The sequence below is a fragment of the Octopus sinensis genome, linkage group LG2 (genome assembly GCF_006345805.1).
Source record: "Octopus sinensis linkage group LG2, ASM634580v1, whole genome shotgun sequence".
Taxonomy (NCBI): domain Eukaryota; kingdom Metazoa; phylum Mollusca; class Cephalopoda; order Octopoda; family Octopodidae; genus Octopus; species Octopus sinensis.
The window spans coordinates 1,948,871-1,967,244 of record NC_042998.1 but is presented as its reverse complement, the minus strand read 5'-3'; the positions used below and the strand labels follow the sequence as shown (position 1 = coordinate 1,967,244).

At 36.9% G+C, this 18,374-nt stretch overlaps 1 protein-coding gene across 2 annotated transcripts in view; it reads right to left on the bottom strand.

Moving 5' to 3' along the window:
• The window catches only part of LOC115232370 (transcription factor E4F1), a 39,125-nt gene extending 21,706 nt beyond the window's left edge, over positions 1 to 17,419 (bottom strand). For both annotated transcript variants that reach the window (XM_029802222.2, XM_036511214.1), the window contains exons 1-5: positions 17,265 to 17,419; positions 11,577 to 11,825; positions 9,971 to 10,067; positions 6,494 to 6,755; positions 795 to 921 (exon numbers count right to left, since the gene is read on the bottom strand). In XM_029802222.2, the coding sequence (XP_029658082.1) occupies positions 795 to 921; positions 6,494 to 6,755; positions 9,971 to 10,067; positions 11,577 to 11,825; positions 17,265 to 17,322 (793 nt within the window). In that variant the 5' untranslated portion in view covers positions 17,323 to 17,419. The remainder of the gene's footprint in view (positions 1 to 794; positions 922 to 6,493; positions 6,756 to 9,970; positions 10,068 to 11,576; positions 11,826 to 17,264) is intronic.
• Positions 17,420 to 18,374: the final 955 nt, after the last annotated feature.

Genomic DNA, 18,374 nt, shown 5'->3' with positions numbered 1-18,374 from the left:
ACAAACTGTGATGTCATCACTTGTAGCCGGAGTTCAGTATTCATTTTGGCAAACATTCACAGACATATAAACATGTGCACACACACACACGGCAGTCTTCTCTCAGTTTCTGTCTCACAGATTCCCTCACAAGACATTGGCTGGTTTCGGACTATAACAGAAGACACTTGCCCAAGGTGCTATGGCAGTGGGAATGACCCAAAAGCCACATGGTTTCAAAAGTGAATATCTTAACCACACAGCTATGCCTGTGCCTCAATATAATATAAAATTATACCATCATTGTCATCAGTTAACATCCACTTTCCCATACTTCAATGGGTCAGACAGAATTTATTGAGGCAGATTTTCTATGGTGGGACGCCCATCCTGTTTCTGAACCTCACCTGTTTCCAAGTGAAGTCATATTTTCTCATGGCCAGGCATATTTTTCATGGAAGACTGGAAATGAACAACACTGCTTGTTGACAGTGAGACTCATTTACAACCATCATGCAATGTCAAAGCGAACACACACACATGATGGGCTTCTTCAGTTTCTGTCTGCCAAATCTACTAACAAGGCTTTTGATTGACATGAGGCTGTAGCAGAAGATACTCGTCCACAATGCTATGCATCTTCTCAAGGTGCTGCACAGTGGAATCCAATCCGGAACCACAGGGTCTTGTAAAGCGAACTTTCGTCTTCACCACATAGCCATGCAGGTTTGTGATGGTTTCAATCGTCAAAGACCCAATTATTTTAGTCATAGATGTAGCTAGAGGAAAGGAAAAATTAACTGTTGCATAATGACCTGTATGTCTCCTCATATGACGTATAAGGGATCCTTTGGTCTTGAAAGCATAAGTGCAACCTTCAAAAAAGCAATGATGCTCTCTCTTGTCAGAATGTGTTAACATGTGTGTTCTCAAAACAATAATCTGAAAATATAAAGTATCACCATTATTATTTGATAAAAAAAAAAGAAGTTAAAAGTCATCCACGTTTTAATAGAATATTTTGAAATATGTACAGGTGTAGGCAGAGCTATGTGGTTGAGAAAGTCAAAAAGTTTGCTTCCCAAACATGGGGTTCTGGGTTCAGTTGCACTGTGTGGTACCTTGCACAAGTGTTTTCTACTATAGCCTTAGGCTCAAAGCCTTGTGAGTGGATTTGGTAGATAAAAGCAAGAAGCCCATCGTATGTGTATGTGTGTGTGTATGTATGTATGTATGTATGTATATCAAGAACAATCTTACTTAGAAAGGGATGTGTGCGTTCCGTCATATAATATATTAATAAATAAAACATATGCATATATATATACATATATGTACATACCTACCTCTACATGTATATATACACGCATATATGAGTACAGGACAACGTTTTTTTGGTGTCCTGTACTCATATATGCGTGTATATATACATGTAGAGGTAGGTACGTACATATATGTATATATATATATGCATATGTTTTATTTATTAATATATTATATATATATATACACACACTTTATTGTTATTAAAGCAACAAAAATATCACAATAAACTGCTACTCAGAGTTTGTCGGACAGTTTAGATTGAATCTATCTATCTATACACACACACACACACGAAAGTAAAAGCGCCCAGCACGCTCTGTAAAGTGGTTGGCATTAGGAAGGGTATCTAACCGTAGAAACCATGCCAAATCAGGCTGGAGTCTGGTGCAGTTCCCCAGCTTGCCAGCTCTGGTCAAATCGTCCAACCCATGCCAGCATGAACAACGGACATATGATGATGATGATGATGATGACACACATGTCTATATTATATGTGTGTGTGTGTGTGTGTTAGTGTTCCTTGCCTTAAGATTGCGTAATAGTTGTGAATGAGTGCCACTATTATGCATTCAGGAAAATATGTCCAGCCATGGCAAAATATAACTATTCATACAAATGGGTGACGGCTGGTGAGAGTAGTGCAAATAATATAGGATATATTGGGTTAGTCTTAATGTTTTTGACATTAAATCTAAATAACATGAAGCTTCTGAAAAAACTTTCAACTGAAGAAATATTTATTTGCTTTTCATAAATCATTTTGTCTTATGATCTCCACTGCACAAAAAAAAAAGAAAAGAAAGAAAAAATGGAGCCACTCCTATCTCTGTCTCTTTGAACTCTTGACCCCATGTCAATACCAGTATTTCCTATCAAGCTGCATTTCAGCTCTTCTTCATCACTCACTGCACTGACCTCAACTTCTAACCTAGAACCATGTCACCAGAAAGCAAACTTCTTACCACACAGCCATTCCTGCAACTCGATGGTTCCCCTCCCCCCACTCACTCAGTCTGCAGGAAGGGGCAGTGCCCATGGCCTCTTTGCAACCTCCCAGACTTGTGGCACATTCTTCAAAAGAATAAATGTGGAGGTAGAAACCATGCATTCTCATATGTTTTGATACCAGCTGGATATGGAAAGTGTCGGAAAAACCTCAATTTGATTATCCTATAAAAGTCTTAGATTTTAAGATTAAAATAAAAGGAATATATCATTCACAACTGCATCATTTCAAGATACAGGCATGACTGAGGGCTTAAGCAGCTCACTCTGCAACCATGGGGTTCCAGGTCTGTTCCCACTAGGTGGTGCTGTCTTCTACTATTGCCTAAAGCTGGCCAATGTTTTGTGAATGGGATCAGGAGACAGAAACTGTAGGAAACCCTTCATACATGTGTATAGTTCATAAAAGCTGAATAATAGCTTCCAACCACAAATTATAACTATCTATATAACAGTATATTCCTATAAAAAAATTACATCTAGTCTGAATACCATAAACCAAGGAGCCAAATAACCCAAGATCTGTATTTAGTGAGCAAAATAAATTCAACAGGGCAGTCACAATAAGTAGAGACATTTAACATCCGAAAGAAAACATATTGAACATAACTCGAGAACTTCCATTGTCAGTTGCCTACATGATACCGACATGATCTCAATAACTTCAAGAAAGTGTGTGTGTGTTTGTGTCTTCTCTTTGTCTTGATGTTTATGCATGGTATAAAAACAATGTCACTGTTTTTACAAAGGTGTCTTTGTTTATAGTCTACCATAAAAAAAAAAAACATGCCAAGCCATTGAGCTGTTTGAAGGACGAGAAGAAATTGTACCTTACTTGGAAACAAGTGAGCATCTGAAGATAGAAAAATTGTCTCCATAAGTTTCATTTAATCCATATCAGCATGAAAAAGTGGGAACTAAAGCAATGATGATAATAACGATGACAATCTTTCCTTCACAAAATATACTTAAACGGACTCGCAGCTATTATTGAGTGTGTAACACTACACAAGCTTGAGTTTGAATTACAAGTAAAACAACTAAATGTTTGTCATATAATATAAATTCAATAGCAGAACATTCCATCATACTAAATGCTTTTTCTTTAACAAAACAGCAAGTTGATTTATTGATGGTAACAGCAGCCACTACCACTGTGATCGTTTTAACATCCACTTTCCTATGCTTGCATGGGGTAAGTAGAGCTTTTGAGGCAGATTTCTGCCCTCAATGTCACCAAAACCTCACATGTTTTCTCTAGGCCTGACATGTTTTTTTATGGAAGACAGGAAACTAACAACATTGCTTGTATGACACTGATACTCATTTAAAATCATCATGATATTAAGACAAGGGGACACACACACACACATTAAGGACTTTCCTGTCACAAATAACAGATAAGGGTTCTGCAACTTCTTACTGAACAACATGCAACAAATAATTTGTTTATTGTGAGCAAATGTTCAAGCTAAGCATTAGCTTGTTCCCTTCATAAAATTAACATTGCATGACATGCTACAAGTTAGATGTCAAAGTGTTCACAGAACAACATGAAATGAAGGGTTTTGCTCAAGAAGAAAATGCACTGCCCAGTCCAGGGATCAAAACCATGATCTTGTGGTCCAGAGTGAAGCACCTCAGCCATTAGACCATTTGCCTACTCTATATATATATATATATATATCTATACAATATGTTACATTACTCGGTAGTCAAGATAAAACTCTGAGTTTCAGATGCCGAAGTGGAAATCCACAACACCATCTCTTCGGTTATCTAATAGCCAGATAACTGAAGAGATGGTGTTGTGGATTTCCACTTCGGCATCTGAAACTCAGAGTTTTATTTGACTACCGAGTAATGTAACATATTGTATAGATAAATTTCCTCTATTTACATAATATTGAGGTCTCTTTCTTTCTTTTGTTATCTTACCGTTTTATCAATATATATATATATATATATATATATATATATACACACACACACACACATATATATATTTCTTTATTGCCCACAGGGGGAGCTAAACATAGAGGGGACAAACAGGACAGATAAAGGGATTAAGTGGATTACATCGACCCAGTGCGTAACTGATACTTAATTTAACTGACCCTAAAAGGATGAAAGGCAAAGTCGACCTTGGCGGAATTTGAACTCAGAACATAACAATAGATGAAATACCACTAAGCATTTCGCTGGTATGCTAACGTTTCTGCCAACTCACCGCCTTCACTATATATCATTGTTGTTGATTATGTGCTACGTATGTCAGTTGATACCATCTCTGGCAAGGGCTTTGAAATAAAACCAAGAAGAAGTTCCAGACACCCAGCTGAGTACTTGACAGACACTGACTTTGCTGACGACATCGCTCTTATCAGTGATTCTCTCTCCAATGCCCAGTCTCTTTTACAATCTCTTGAACAAGCCTCAAATTGTGTAGGTCTTTACCTCAATGAGGCCAAAACTGAATGCATAAACAAGTGCCTGTCCAACAGTGATTGCATCATCCACACTCTCAACAATGCGCCCTTAAATATGGTTTCTGCTGATTGCAAATATCTTGGGTCATGCATATCATCATCTGAAAAAGATTTTCTAACTAGAAAGGGTATGGCCTGGTCAGCCTGTAATGACATGCATAAGATCTGGTCATCAAATCTAAGTAGAGACTTCAAACTTGAAATATTCAAAGCCACAGTCGAACCAATTCTACTATATGGCTCAGAAACCTGGACGTTATCAAAGAAGCTTGAGAGGCGATTGGATGGAACCTACACTCGCCTCCTTATGAGAGCTCAAAATCTCTCGTGGAAGCGCCATCCAACCAAAATGCAAATATATGGGAAATTACCACCTGTGTCATCTCTTGTGAAAGGTAGGAGAGTCCAGTTTGCTGGACATTGTTGCAGAGCTGAAAAAGAAGTAATTTCTACTCTTCTCCTCTGGAAGCCATCTACTCGCAACACCAGAGGGCACACACTCTCCTACCCTGATGTAATCTCCAGGGATACAGGCATCCAGCAACAGGACCTCCGTAATGCTATGATGGACCGTGAAGTCTGGCGTAACATAGTAAATTCCATTGTCTCGACCACGGTTGAACAATAATAATAATAATATATATAGACACAGGCGTGGCTATGTGGTAAGAAGCTTGCTTCCCAACCACATGGTTCTAGGTTCAGCCTCACTCTGTGGTACCTTATGCAAGTGTTTTCTACTATAGCCTTGGGCTGACCAAAGCCTTGTGAGTGGATTTGGTAGACAGAAACTGAAAGAAGCCTATCATGTCTGTGTGTATATGTATATATATATATATGTGTGTGTGTGTGTGTGTTTGTACTCCCATCATCACTTGAAAAACTGATAGTGGTGTGTTTCTCTCCCTGTAACTTAGTGGTTTGGTAAAAGAGGTTGTTAATAGAATAAGCCCTAGGATTGATTTCTTCGACTAAAACCTTTTAAGGCTGTGCTCCAGCATGGCCACAGTTAAATGACTGAAATGCGTAAAAGAATAAAAGAATATATATCATCATCATCATTTAACATCTGCCTTCCATGCTGGCATGGATGGAACGGTTTGACAGGAACTGACCAGGAAGAAGCTTGCATCAGACTTCTGTGACTGTTTTGGCAGGATTTTGACAGCAGGATGCCCTTCCTAACACACACACAACAGGCTTCTTTGAGTTTCCATCTGTCAGATCAACTCATAAGGCATTGGTCGGTCCAGAGCTAAAGTAGAAGATTTGCATAAGGTATTGTGCAATAAATAGGACTAAACTCAAAAACACATTATTGGGAAGCAAGCTTATTAACCACACAGCCACACCAAGAGAATGAACTTGGAAACTAGGCACAACAATATAATAGTAAGCTATATTATATATTGTGGAGGTGCATGGCTTTGTGGTTAGGGTGTCAGCATCATGATCATAAGATTGTGGTTTTGATTCCTGGACCGGGTGATGCATTGTGTTCTTGAGCAAAACACTTCATTTCACTTTGCTCCAGTCCACTCAGCTGGCAAAAATGAGTAACGCTGCGATGGACTGGCGTCCCATCCAGCTGGAGAACACATACGCCACAGAAACTGGGCCCATGAGCCTGGCTAGGCTTTAAAAGGGCGCATTTATTTTTTTTTTATATTATATATTATAAATTTATTGTTTACCTTTTTGAAGCTGCGTTGGCAAATTTGGCAGGTGTATGGTCGAGTTGGTTTACCCTCAGCAGGTATTTCTGCAGATTTATAATCGAGTTCAACATCTTCAACAGCAACTTTCTCTGGATTCTCATCCTTGTTTTCTACGTCTTCTTTTTCAGTTTGCTTGTCTTTTTCTCCATCCTCCACTTCCGCCACCTCTTCTTCCTCCTCTTCGTTATCATCACTGTTTGTGTGGTCGTATTTGACATGACGACGTAGAGCAGCTTCTCTGTAAGATAAACACACAAAATTTGATGACAACTCATACATACTCACAGAATACAAAGTTTGCTTCACAATCATGTGAGTTCAGGTTCAGTCTAACAACACGGTACCTAGGGCAAGTGTCTTCTACTATAGACTTAGTTTGACCAATGCCTTGTCAGTGGAATTGGGAAACAGAAACTGTGTGCATGTGTGTTTGAGTATGTGTGTGAAGTTACTGCTTTGCCATAACCTAAAAAATCAAGTGTTTACATTCCTGGCAATGGAAAACATTACATCCAATAGTCCTGCCTTTCTAAAGTCTAATAGGATAAAAAAAAATCCCTTATTTGACAAAAAGAGCATCATCATCATGTTAATGTTCACTTTTCCATACTTGCATGTGGTCCAGGCATAAAATACTCAAACAAGTATTCAATTAACCCTATGCCAACAAAGAAAAATGGGTGTAAAATAAATGAACAAGAGAATTCTGTCAAAAGAAGCAAAAAATAGCAGCTAATATGCCTGGGGGAGGCCATTGTTTTATAAGACCATAATGCACTTTAAAGGTGCAAATATGCACAATAAAAATTGGCCGAAACGTGACATAGGCGAAAAAATAAGCACTTATTAATTGACTGTACTATGATTAAAAAATGATTATTCTATGTATATTCTCTGCTTTCTTTAAACTATTAATTATATCCCCAATATTGGAAAGAATGAAGTCCCCATAGAGACGATTGGACTTTTGGAAATAAAATGTACTAAAATGGTAAAACAAACCAACCAAGGACATTAGTACATAAACAAATGAATAAAATCTAGAATCATCAATCAATAATAGGCAAAACTGGTGCCCACTTGGGTAAAATAGCCCTACAAAAGAAAAAAAAATTTTTACTGAAGAAAGTCTTTTCTTGAATAAAGACCTATACATACATACATCATCATCGTTTAGCGTCCGTTTTCCATGCTAGCATGGGTTGGACGATTTGGCTGAGGACTGGCGAACCAGATGGCTGCACCAGGATCCAGTCTGATCTGGCAGAGTTTCTACAGCTGGATGCCCTTCCTAATGCCAACCACTCTGAGAGTGTAGTGGGTGCTTTTTACGTGCCACCAGCACAGGGGCCAGTCAGGCGGTACTGGCAACGGCCTCACTCGAATCTTTTTACGCATGCCACCGGCACAGGTGCCAGTAAGGCGATGCTGGGAACGATCTCGCTCGAATGGTGCCTTTTACGTGCCACCGGCACGGAAGCCAGTTAGCCGCTCTGGCAACGATCATATATATATATACCATAACCACTACTATCATGACTCTCACTGACCACTACTACTAACTGCTACCACCACCACCACCACCCATGCTGTAAAAAATGCTGTTTGTTTAATCCTTTCCAATAATGCATTTTGTTACATTAATATTTTAACCGTCCTTTCCTTTTCTTTTAAAACTATGATAATCTGTGTGTATGTGCAAGGATAGATGTACATATGTGTATACATGCATTTTGGCAAATTGATGCGCAATGAGTTAAAGTGATGCACTGCAAAAATACCTTGTGGTATTGAGACTGCTAATTTACATCCCTTACAGTGGACTTAGTTATTTGATATATAAGGATTGATACACATAGTGTAGTGATATGAATAAGGTCAATTAAACCCCTGAAACACAGTGTCCCAGCATGGTCACAGTTCAGTGGCAGGTATCAGTAACAAAGTATACTATTTGTATACTGAAGCAAACTTATTATTTTAGTGTTTATTAGTAATTACAGAAGGACAGTGTTAACTGCTTTATTACCAAATTTCTATTGAGATATGCTGTCTTGGTTTCAGCTAATTTTGAAAATAATGAGGACTTTAGAAAAATAATCTTGTCGTTATTAAGGTAGGTGCAGGTGTGGCTGTGTGGTAAGTAGCTTGCTTCCCAACCACGTGGTTCCGGGTTGAGTCCCACTGTATGGCACCTTCTACTATACCCTCGGGCTGACCAAAGCCTTGTGAGTAAATCTGGTAGATGGAAACTGAAAGAAGCCTGTTTTATCATCATCATTTAACGTCCGCTTTCCATGCTAGCATGGGTTGGACGGTTCAACTGGGGTCTGGGGAGCCCGAAGGCTGCACCAGGCCAGTCAGATCTGGCAGTGTTTCCACAGCTGGATGCCCTTCCTAACGCCAACCACTCCGAGAGTGTAGTGGGTGATTTTATGATATATATATATGTTTGTGTGTCTTTGTGTCTGTGTTTGTCGCACCACCATCACTTGACAACCAATGTTGATGTGTTTGCATCACTGTAACTTAGCGGTTTGGCAAAAGAGACCGATAGAATAAGTACCAGGTTTACAAAGATTTGTTTGACTAAAGGCGGTGCTCTCGCATGGCCACAGTCAAACGACTGAAACAAATAAAAGAATAGTAATTAGAACATGGAATCTGGATGGAAGGTTTTAATTCTTCTTTTTTGAACAGCACCCAAGCCAGTGCCAAATAAGAAGTACCCAGCACAAATTGAAAAGTGGTTGGTGTTAAGAAAGGCATCAAGCAGTAGAAACCATACCAAAACAATTGCAGCCTGAGCAGCTTCTGTCATCAAACCGTCCAACAAAAGCCAGCATGGAAAACACATGTTAAATGATGATGATGATGATACACACACACACACACACACACACACACACACACACACACACACACACACACACATATGCATGTACATTGGAAGAAAGAATTGCAAGATGGTTTCTTCAAGCTGAACCAAATGGCAGGAGATCAAGAAAGAGATGGTTGTATAATATTCCTTATCTCAGGTGGTCATGCTTGGGAACCCAGCTGGAAAGTATAATGACAGTTACTTCTGATAAGACTCTATTCCATCCCGGGAAAATGGGCTGAGAAGATAAATGTGTGCATGTGTGTATATATATATATATATATATATATATATATATATATATATATATATATATATATATCAATCAACTGGTCAATGATAGAGAGGCATTAGTTATTTTAAACCCACACCTGTTGTTTAATTATTCTCTTACAGTAGAAAATAACACATATTAAATAATCATTAAATAGCAAAAGAAGTACTAATATATAAAATTATATAATGGGTGTTAAAATGAAAAAAAAGTTATTTTAAAGTAGTATAATACAAACTAAATTTTTGCTGACATTGCAAGATAAAAACTTTCACACCATAAAAATTATAACACATACCTATGAAATGTTTTATCACACTTGTCACACGTATATGTAGTTTTCTCTGTTATTAACTTTTCATCAACATCTGGGACCTTTTGTCGTCCTCGACCACCTACAATGAATTATTAGAATATTGACAGAAAAAGAAAAGCCTTAGTTCAGAGAACATATATTAACATCAATAGAAATTTCAGAATGCAAGATTGTTTAACAAATTGACAGCAAGTGTTATATATATATATATATATATATATAATCATTTAACGTCCCTTTTTCCATGCTGGCATGGGTCGGATGATTTGACATGAACCAACAAGCCAGAGGACTTTGCCAAACTCCAATGTCTGTTTTCGCATAGTTTCTACAGCTGGATACCCTTCCAAACACGAACGACTTTAGAGTGTATTGGGTGCGTTTTTCATGGCATTAGCACTAGTGAAGTCACCAAATACTCACAAGACAAGATCTCCCCCCCTCCCGTTGCTCCAAAACAGTAGGAAAATGAAAGTATAACAGATGGACAACAAGAGATACATGAAAAACAGACATTATATGATGATGATGTTGATGATAAGACATGTCCTCCACAGTGGAAGTGTTGAGGCTGCATCTCCTGGTGAAGAGGATCAGCCTGCAAAAGGCCTGTGCCAGTGCTATGCAATAAGCATTCAAGCCGGTGTCACGTAATAAGCATTCATGCCAATGCCATGTAAAAGTGCTTCTGCCGGTGGCATATTAAAAGCACTCAGCACACACTGTAAAGTGGCTGGCTTTAGGAAGGGCATCCAGCCATAGAAACCAAGCCAAATCAGACTGGTGGGACCTGGTGCAGCTTCCCAGCTCTGGTCAAACTGTCTGACCTATGCCAGCATGGAAAACAGACGTTAAAGGATGATGATGTTATGAGTATGCATTACTGCTATCCTTTTCTTTCTCTGAGTTATTTCTACCATGTATAATACTAGTTTTTACAAGTCATTATGAAACTGGTAATTCACATAACATAATGTGATTAGAACCGCATAGAGTATGTCTGAAATGCTGTTGTTGTTTAGACTGAAGTCAACTTTCATTGGGCAGATTCATGATGAAAGGCATTAAAGTAGTGACCCTCCAGGGCTTATTTAAGGTATCTAGGGCAATATTAGATAATGTCACTTTCTCTCTTTAAAACAGAGGGTGTATAATTCAAGAAAGATTTGGCTGTTATTTCTAGCAAATTAAGAATTTATATGAAGGCCCTCATGTTGGCTTGTTTAAAATGAAATAAGTAAAGAGAGAATTTCCAGACGATGTCAGTTCAATGATATTCAACAAAACGAGACATAACTGTCAGTGCGGCAAAATGGCTGCAAGACTACAGAACTGGACTACTGATCATATGGCCGAAAGTCCTACTACTTCTACCAAAGCAGGTACATTATGTTTCTGGACAGACCACATACATTTGTGCTCTCACCTAGCTGAGTAATAATTAGCTGATGTGCTGATACCACAGTTGAAGGGTTTGCACTAAGAAATATATCCAGCTTTAAAAACAATCAATACATTTGCCAAAAGGCACCCAATCAATCTTTCAAAGGGATAAGAGAGAGTTTATAGGCCATAAGCTGTGTCTTACCTCTTCTGGGAAGTTTCTGTTGATTTTCTTTACCATCAATGTTTTGGTTCGTAGATGGTTGATTACTGACCTTGCTTTCTTTTGGGACTAGTTTTGGAACGATCACACGACGGTCATACGTAGATCTTGCATATATCACCTTAAAATTGTCATGCTGAATCTTGTGTTCAAGGTAGAAATGGAGACTTGTAAACTCCTGCTTACATCTCTTACAGTAATGGACATCTTCACTGTCACTGGCTAAGTCAACTGAAAACAGTAAAATAATACATTTTTAGAATCTTGAATATAAATTGTAATCTAGGTCTAAATAAAATGAAAATTTTCACATGATCTTGTAAAAATACGCAAAACAAATAATGTTTTTCTATTGTACATACCGTTATCATAAGAACAATGATAAAGATGCTACTCTGGACCAAATCTGTCAAAAGGTTGATGGAAACCTGATACTAGCAACAATGTAATCTAGGACTACGTACTTGTAGTCAAGTGATTGATGAAACTGACACTCAGCTGGGCTGGCTCATAGGAAAGGTGAGTAGGTACCAAGTAGGATTAAAAAACAAAATTTGTCCAAGATGAATAAACTCCTTGAAGTCCAACAGAACCCTTATCTTGAGAACGATAATCTTAGTGGGTACCACTAGGGTTGCCAAACACAATGAAACACTTAAATAGAAGTTACAAGATTTAAATCTAAACAGAATTAGTTAAATGTATTAAGAAAGTCCAGGACCAAGAAGAGTGAAAAGGATTGGTAAAAAAAAACCCAGGTGCCCCCAATGATTGAAATGTTATGGGAAGGAATTGACTTGTACTGAGGTGAATTCAAGTAACTAGACCCATTTAGCAACAAAACTGACCATGTTCCTAATCATTATAATTATATAAGCAGGGATTTTATGCAACAGTTTTAGGCCACACTGATTTAATACTAAAATGGTATTTTCCTCAATCACTTCAAAATACTACATTGATAGATACGTTTCCTCTAGTTTCAGTTTTTAATTTCTTCTACTTAAGGTACTATAAGTTTTTAGGGTATAGGCTACCTATGTAGTTTGATTTGATCATTTTCAAAAGCTGTGTAATTTATACAGTTATACATTATATCCTAAATGTATTCTACCACAGCAAAGAAGAATTTTATATAGGAATTGCTTATGGAGACAACTTTTGAGTAAATATAAGCACACAACAAACAAGCTCTTGACAATAATTCCACTCCCCACCCAATAAGAGTCCTTTTATTCCAGTTATGGTCTTGGAAAAGGTATGTTCAACTATAAATCTTAAACTGAGTTTACTTGTATTGATGTCATATTAAGATTTTTTAGAAACAATTTTGAGTAAATCAGATGATGTAATTATAAAACCACAACATTTTACATAGAAGACTCGATTGCATGTTCCTTTTCTATTCCTATATAATCTTTTCTACAAGGAAATTTTTGTTATGTATGTTGAGTATTTTACATTTGATTCCTACAGTGAGTGATGTGTGTGACTAAGGGGAAAGAAATCCACAAATTCATTATTCCTCAAATACATATAATTTCCCATCTAAATTCTATAATATTTAAGACTATTTGAATAGCATCAATGTAACCCTTCTCTTACCATATTTTTAAAAAATATGCTGCCTTTGTTTTATCTTTGAAAATAATGAAGAATTTAGTAAAATAACTTTTGTTGTTATTAAGTTGGTACTTGGAACATAAATTAACATGAAATTTTGATAGGTTTTAATTAAGGTCACTTTAAAAGAAAAGGATGGCTCCTAATAATTTGCAACACAGTTTGATTCCATGTTGTAGGCTAGAGACAGCCCCAGACAATTTGGTATCAAAAGGGCTAGTGACACAGCAGAAAATTTGTTGAAGAGCTTAGAGTGGACATAGACTGAGTGGAAATAATTGACTGCATGTTAGATTTGGCCTAACCAGAGACACTAAAGTGAAAAGGAGACATAATCTGGAATCTCTTTGTGAGAGAGGAACAGAGAAGAGATACCAAATTATGCTGGAATTATAATTTGGCTGATTTGAGAAATAGTATAAAGAATGTATGAAAATTATTTTGTAGATTATTATGTGAGGCAAGAACCATATACAATGGAATTACATAATTACGTTATCATAAATTGTTGTAATCGTTGTAGCATGGAACAAAAGTAAGCTCCTAATAGTTTGTAACTCAGTTTGATTCCACATTGTAACAAAATTTTCTTCAACTATAGTCTAAACATAATAATTGTCAAATGTTAAGCTTGACACCAACCCGGAGTAAATCCATGTAACAAGAGCTATAGGAAGTAACATCTATATGCTTTAAAAAGAAATAATCTGACATTAAAGAAAGCAGGCTTCATTTCCCACAAAAAAACAATCATGTAAAAAAGAGTTTCTGAAACAAGCCAGTTATTTGTTATTTAACTCCAAGTCAGCACTGACTTCGTAGCTCTTTGATCAAAAGTGTTCCAGTCATAGCCATCCAGTTCTTTTGAGCACTATGTATTTATGAGTATATTATACAGTGCATCCTTTCTTGTTCAAAACAGCACAGTGTAATATTAAGGAGATTTGACCATTACCTCAAGTGTTCAGGTGGATGCTCTTTTGCTGTTGTTATTCAGAAATAATGCTTATTTGAAAATAGACTTATCTTTGCAAAGGGTACACAGATTTGCAGTCTTTTGCCATATGTGGTCCCTGATCAACGACTAAGGTTTAACCTGGAAACCAGTCTTTACTTTCAATCCCATGTCTCTAACAGATTTCTCCTACTTGGATCACTTGGTACTACTTTACCCAAATATCATCCTTCACCTGGTCCAGCACTGTCTTCTTCACATACAAAGCTAAATCCTCTGATACCAAGTTCTTCTCTCAGCTCATTTGTTTTCTGTTATTCAGCCCCACTAACATTACAAATCCAGTGGAGCATGCTCACTTCATTTCTTTCCAGTCTTCATACATCCTCTATATGTAATTCCCAAGTTTTACTGCCATGTCATACCATACTTAATACACAAGCATCATACAATCTTCCCTTCATTTGGAGAAAAAAAATCTTGGCTGGGTTACCTAAGTAACAGAACCTGTTAACAATTTCAAAGGAGTCTTCCAAACATTTGAAAGAATTTATTTCCTGTGTACTCTTATTGCTAACCGTTTCCATCTACCTACGAAATCCTTCTCCACATGTCAGTCTGTGATCCCACTGCATCTTATGTACACAGATTGGTTTACACAGTATAGAATTCTTACTTATACCCTGTCAGCATGTAAAATATGGCTATTTCCCAGGTGGTCGTAGAATTATGTGCTAAATAACTCTACTGTCCAAGGTTTACTTTTAGACATCTTGTTTCTAGGCTTTTCCATGGTTGGACCTTCCTGCTAATATTTCTTCTGATTTGGCTATGAGAATTGGGTTCTATGATACACAAAAGAAGGCTAAAAAAACAAACCTTGGTGGACACCTATCTGAAGACTAAATTTCTTATTGAACTTGTCACCTTTTCAACAGCATCCCCCTCTGTATATAGTTTGCACAGTTTGTGAGAGTTGCTTTCTCTATCTTCTTATTTCATAATTGCTCTGACACAATGTTTTGCCAATCAGAACACCACATACTTCTGATTCATTCATCACAGAACATTAGTAAACCCTACACTTTCTACTTCCCTCTTCATTAATAAACTAAATCACAGCAATATATTAGAAATGAATCACTCTGTTTACATAGAAACCTTATGCAAATCAGATTTCTTTCTACTATTGCATGTATCTTCTGCTACTATGGCCTGAAAATTATATGTGGAGCAGACAATATTAAGTACAGATTTCTTAACATTTAATTCACTGAGAAAGTTGGGTTACCTATTTTTTAGCTATGTAATTTTACATCTCATTTGAAATCCCAGTAACCGTTTTTTAATCATATTTTTTCCATATCCGTTCTGTAATACATCTTGTGTGGTAAACTAGGACACATGCTAGTCACTCGCATGCTCAATCAGGTAGGCATGTCCATATGAGTGGCGTAGCGCTGCTATCATCATCAGTTGCTACAAGGGCAAAGCAGGTGCTTGGTGGCATACTTGTTTAACTTTACTGATGCGTACATATACGCATACATGTGTGCATGCATAAAGGCACACGCTGATTCGGCTCAAAATATAAAGTCTATGAGGTGCTCGGACTGTGGATAAGCTTTGCCTGCCACTGGCAAGGTAAATCCCCACTGAATGACACCGGTGACATACGTTAAAGGGTCCCTTACACAAAATCAATAACTTCAGAATTTGAATTCATATTTTAACTACAAATAGTTAATATTTTCTTCTACATGAGCAGCCCTTAGTGTAAATAGCAGCCAAATCGCCCTCAAATCCCACCCTACCGCCTAAAAAAATGACGTAGTATTAGATATATTGCTTAAATATAAGACAGGATGGTCACAATTGGGGCACCCTTTACTACAAGTCATCTTGACGACGGTTGGTCCAGGTCTAAACAACCACCTTCTCTAAATCCGGTTCGAGTGGACTGGCGAAATACAAACGAACATCGAACACGGAAAAATAGTTTGAACATCGCTGAAATCTTGTAATGCGAGGCATTTGGCCTCAATATAATAAAAGTAACAAGGAACAGTACAAATGTTTTAAATTTACATTTCCTTGTTAATTTTCTAAAGATGCTAAAACCTTGGAGTGAGCGATTTTATTGCTCGTGAAAAGATGCAAAACTCAAGCTTCTTTCTATGATATTGCAATTCTCCATCCGAAGAAACTCGGTAGTAAATAGGTAAATAGGAATCATTTAAAGCTAAACGATCGTTTTAGTAATTATGAAAAAAGTTTTAAGACACAGTTGATTTATTAATGACTCTTTGTGTGTCTTCGACATCATTTTGGTGAAAGGAAACAATTAATAAAAACCATTTTAAGTAGGTTTCCCCCCTCAAAACCTGCGAATAGAGGCAGATCATAGCTTTTAATAATAAAAACAATGATTTCTATATATTTATGGCAGAGGGGTTGTGTATATATAAGTACAGTTCTAGATATATTTCGTCAATTCCAGGCGAACGAAAGATAAAGTTGGTTGAGCAAGATTCGAACTCGGAACCTAAAGGAAAGTGAAACACTGGAATTACGACGAAGATGGATTTAGTGTGGAGAGGTTCGAGACGGGCGGCATCGGGACTGCCCTGAACGGAAAGGAATATTGCAAGTATACAAATATATAAGAAAGATAAACAGTTGAAAGCTAAACAATAATAATAATAAATGGAGAGTAAAAGTAGAAAAGATTAAATGTTTGCTGGACACAGAAACGGTTAAAAAGGCAGGAAAATGCGATCGAGATTTACTGAGAACGAAAAGAAGGATTTATGGGAAGAAATTAACAGAAATTAGTTTAATTATGCATCGGTTTCTATAGAAAACACGCGTGTATATGTGTGAGTGAGTGTATATATGTGTATATGTGTATATAAGGAATGCAATTTGTGTAGAAGAAGAAATATACACAAATGATTAGCAGAGAGGTTTTTGCACTGAAAAATTACAAGATTTAATATTGGTATTTATTTTAATGGCAGAAGAGAATATATTGGATGAAATTTGCAAAGCTTCGGCTGGGATTTCGCTCCGAAAGCATTCGCAGGACTTACGATTGAGAGGTGAAGGTGCCGTAGAGGAAATCCGAGCTTTGTCGCAACTTTCAGTCATGGCGTTTTTGCGACAATCGACAAAGGAGTCGATCGGCAAATTCCGCTTGTTTTCGGAAATTAACGAATTCAATTGTGCATCACTGCGAGCAATTGTGAGAAAAGACTTTTTTTTTTTTAGTCGTGATATACTTCATAGATACTGGTAATAGTTTTGTAGCGAGAAAAATATTTAGCAAAAGCATTTAACGTTGTATACGTTAATTATGCATTAAAAATATATATTAATTTTTAAAAAATTATATATCAATAAATTATAATTAATACAATTATAAAGTTAAAAGCTAAACAATGATTATGCAACGGAGGACTAAAAACGAAACATAAAAGAGCCTTATAAAATGCATATTGCAATACATTTTAATCATAAAGTAAATGGAGAAAATCTAAATAAAAATTTACTTATCTATATTTCACCAGCAGTATCGCCCGGCGTTGCTCGGGTTTGTAAGGGAAATAACTATATAAGCATTTTTAGAGAGTTACTTCCCTTATATAATAGCGAAAAAATGCATTAAAATGGAAAAAGATGATGGTAATTTTTTTTTTAATCGTAGACTCATCATAGACGCGCGCTAATACCCAGAAGGGCTCGATATGTGTCACGACTATAAGATACCCGGTTTTGGTTACACTGCACCGCAAAATGTGGGAGTAGTTAGGAATCTAAATCGTAGGAGACAGACACACAACCTCACTTTTATATATAAAGATTGTATTGAGACCCCCCCCCCCTTTTTGATAAGTTAAAACTTGTAGAGTCGTTGAAAGGCTCACTAGAAATGCGGGTTAATTGTGCAAAGGGTATTTTTCAACGGTATGCTTTTTTTGCTTTCCTTGAATTTAATTTTCTTCATATTACATGATGGAGTGTATTTCACTTGGCATTCATCACTATTGCTCTTAGGTAAAGCATGTGCACCGCAGTATCTTAATTTCCTCACGTAAAACATTGAATTTGTGTGTACAGTAAAGGAAAAAGAAAAATCAGTATCAGAAGTCCAACTTCTTTTCTCCATAAATGTGTGGTTTCGTGTGCAAGTGAGCTTTTTA